At 39.8% G+C, this 1530-nt stretch overlaps 1 protein-coding gene across 1 annotated transcript; it reads right to left on the bottom strand.

The window, feature by feature from the left end:
* Nucleotides 1–639: 639 nt before the first annotated feature.
* On the bottom strand, nucleotides 640–1200 carry LOC124891280 (zinc finger A20 and AN1 domain-containing stress-associated protein 8-like; the record flags this gene model as incomplete). The annotated part of the gene is made up of 1 exon (XM_047403069.1): nucleotides 640–1200. A coding segment is annotated over exon 1 (561 nt), but the record flags the coding sequence as incomplete, so codon positions are not given.
* Nucleotides 1201–1530: the final 330 nt, after the last annotated feature.

Here is a 1530-nt window from a genome sequence, read left to right as displayed (position 1 = left end):
CTTACGTATCTAGTTCTATAGCTTAACCCTTACTTTTACGATGTAAGGGTAGAACGCATGTCAAAAGTCATTTAATTTCGCTATTATGAGTATTTCTGGCGGTGTTGGAGACTTAATTAAAAAGTATTAATACTATGTAATATTGATTGGTAATATTTATGTCTATTAACATTCTAAAATTAAATTATAAAATATTATTTTTTTAAAAGTGGGCTGGCCCGTAAGGCCCGGAACCCACAGATTAATAGTGTGGGCTTGATATTTTTTGGCTCATCATTTTGATAGGCTAGCCCAACCTGACCCGTCAAACTCAAAGCCTATGTGGGCTAGCTCCGATGGGCTGAGCCAACCCGTATTGACATCTCTACAAAAAAAAACTCTACATTATTGATACGCAAAGGAGACTTTGGAATCTTGAAGAATGCACGGAGGTGAATTTAGGATTTAAAAACGCGGATGTATGAATGTGAAATTCATCAAGATGACCTACATTATGCATATTATACTAGACAAGGAGCCTAGAAATGAGGAAAAAACAAGAACAAATTCCATGAAAATGTGCACCAAGATCATAAATAACTTACACACTAGGATTATGTAGGCTCTAGGGTACCCCCCACCCCAACCCCCACGCAAAACCTTCATCGTCACCCTGTAAGACAAGGCCAACTTATCGAAAGATGGACATTGCTTCAGTTCATACAACCTTTTGATAGGTGCTTGTTTGATCTTATTAAGCTTTTCTGCTACGATGATAGGATTTGTTTTTGCTATTGCATTCTGACCAGCATTCCTATAATCAAACGGGCAGTTGTGTTTGTCTAAATAATGATGAACTGCGCAGAAAAGAGCACCACATTTGCAACTGAACCCCGTTAATCCCACACGCTTATGACAAGCTGTGAACTTTTTCAAACCCTCTTTTGACTTCACTTGTGAAATCTGAGAGGCTAAATCTGTAGATGCAACCACGGCATCTGCAAGAGCAAGTTCTGATTCATCGCTGCTTGAGCTTCTACGTACGACGTCTTTGCTGGATGCAGCTGCAAGCTTTGCATGTTCCTGCTTCAATAGTATCATGTCCTTTTGACACTTGGAACACATATTCATTGTAGCTGCACTACCGAAAAAATCACAAGCGTTGATGCAGAGGGCGGGGTCTTCTGGAGCTCGACAACGTAACTCTTTAGATGACTCCATTTCTGCAGTTAACAAGTCAAGTTCAAAACCACAAGTGTCATGCCTCAAATCCTATTGGGGTGGACTGGCACCCGTAACCAAGGAGGCCCGGGAGAACCAGCTCATCACCTTATACTTCCCATGCATACCTCTATGACAACCAAAAATTCGAACAACATCATATCACATATAAAAGGAAATAATCACCTGTATAAGCTTGAGAACACATATATATATGTATATACAATACTTGGCCATTGGAGCCATCACGTCTATTAACAAAACACCACCTTGACTGTACATTAGGTCTACAAATCGTCTAGACAATACACAAAGATTAACTAAGGTCGG

The sequence above is a fragment of the Capsicum annuum genome, unplaced genomic scaffold (assembly GCF_002878395.1).
Source record: "Capsicum annuum cultivar UCD-10X-F1 unplaced genomic scaffold, UCD10Xv1.1 ctg33403, whole genome shotgun sequence".
In the NCBI taxonomy this organism is placed as follows: Eukaryota; Viridiplantae; Streptophyta; class Magnoliopsida; order Solanales; family Solanaceae; genus Capsicum; species Capsicum annuum.
The sequence above is the reverse complement of the archived record's forward strand: the minus strand, read 5'-3'. Positions and strand labels throughout refer to the sequence as shown.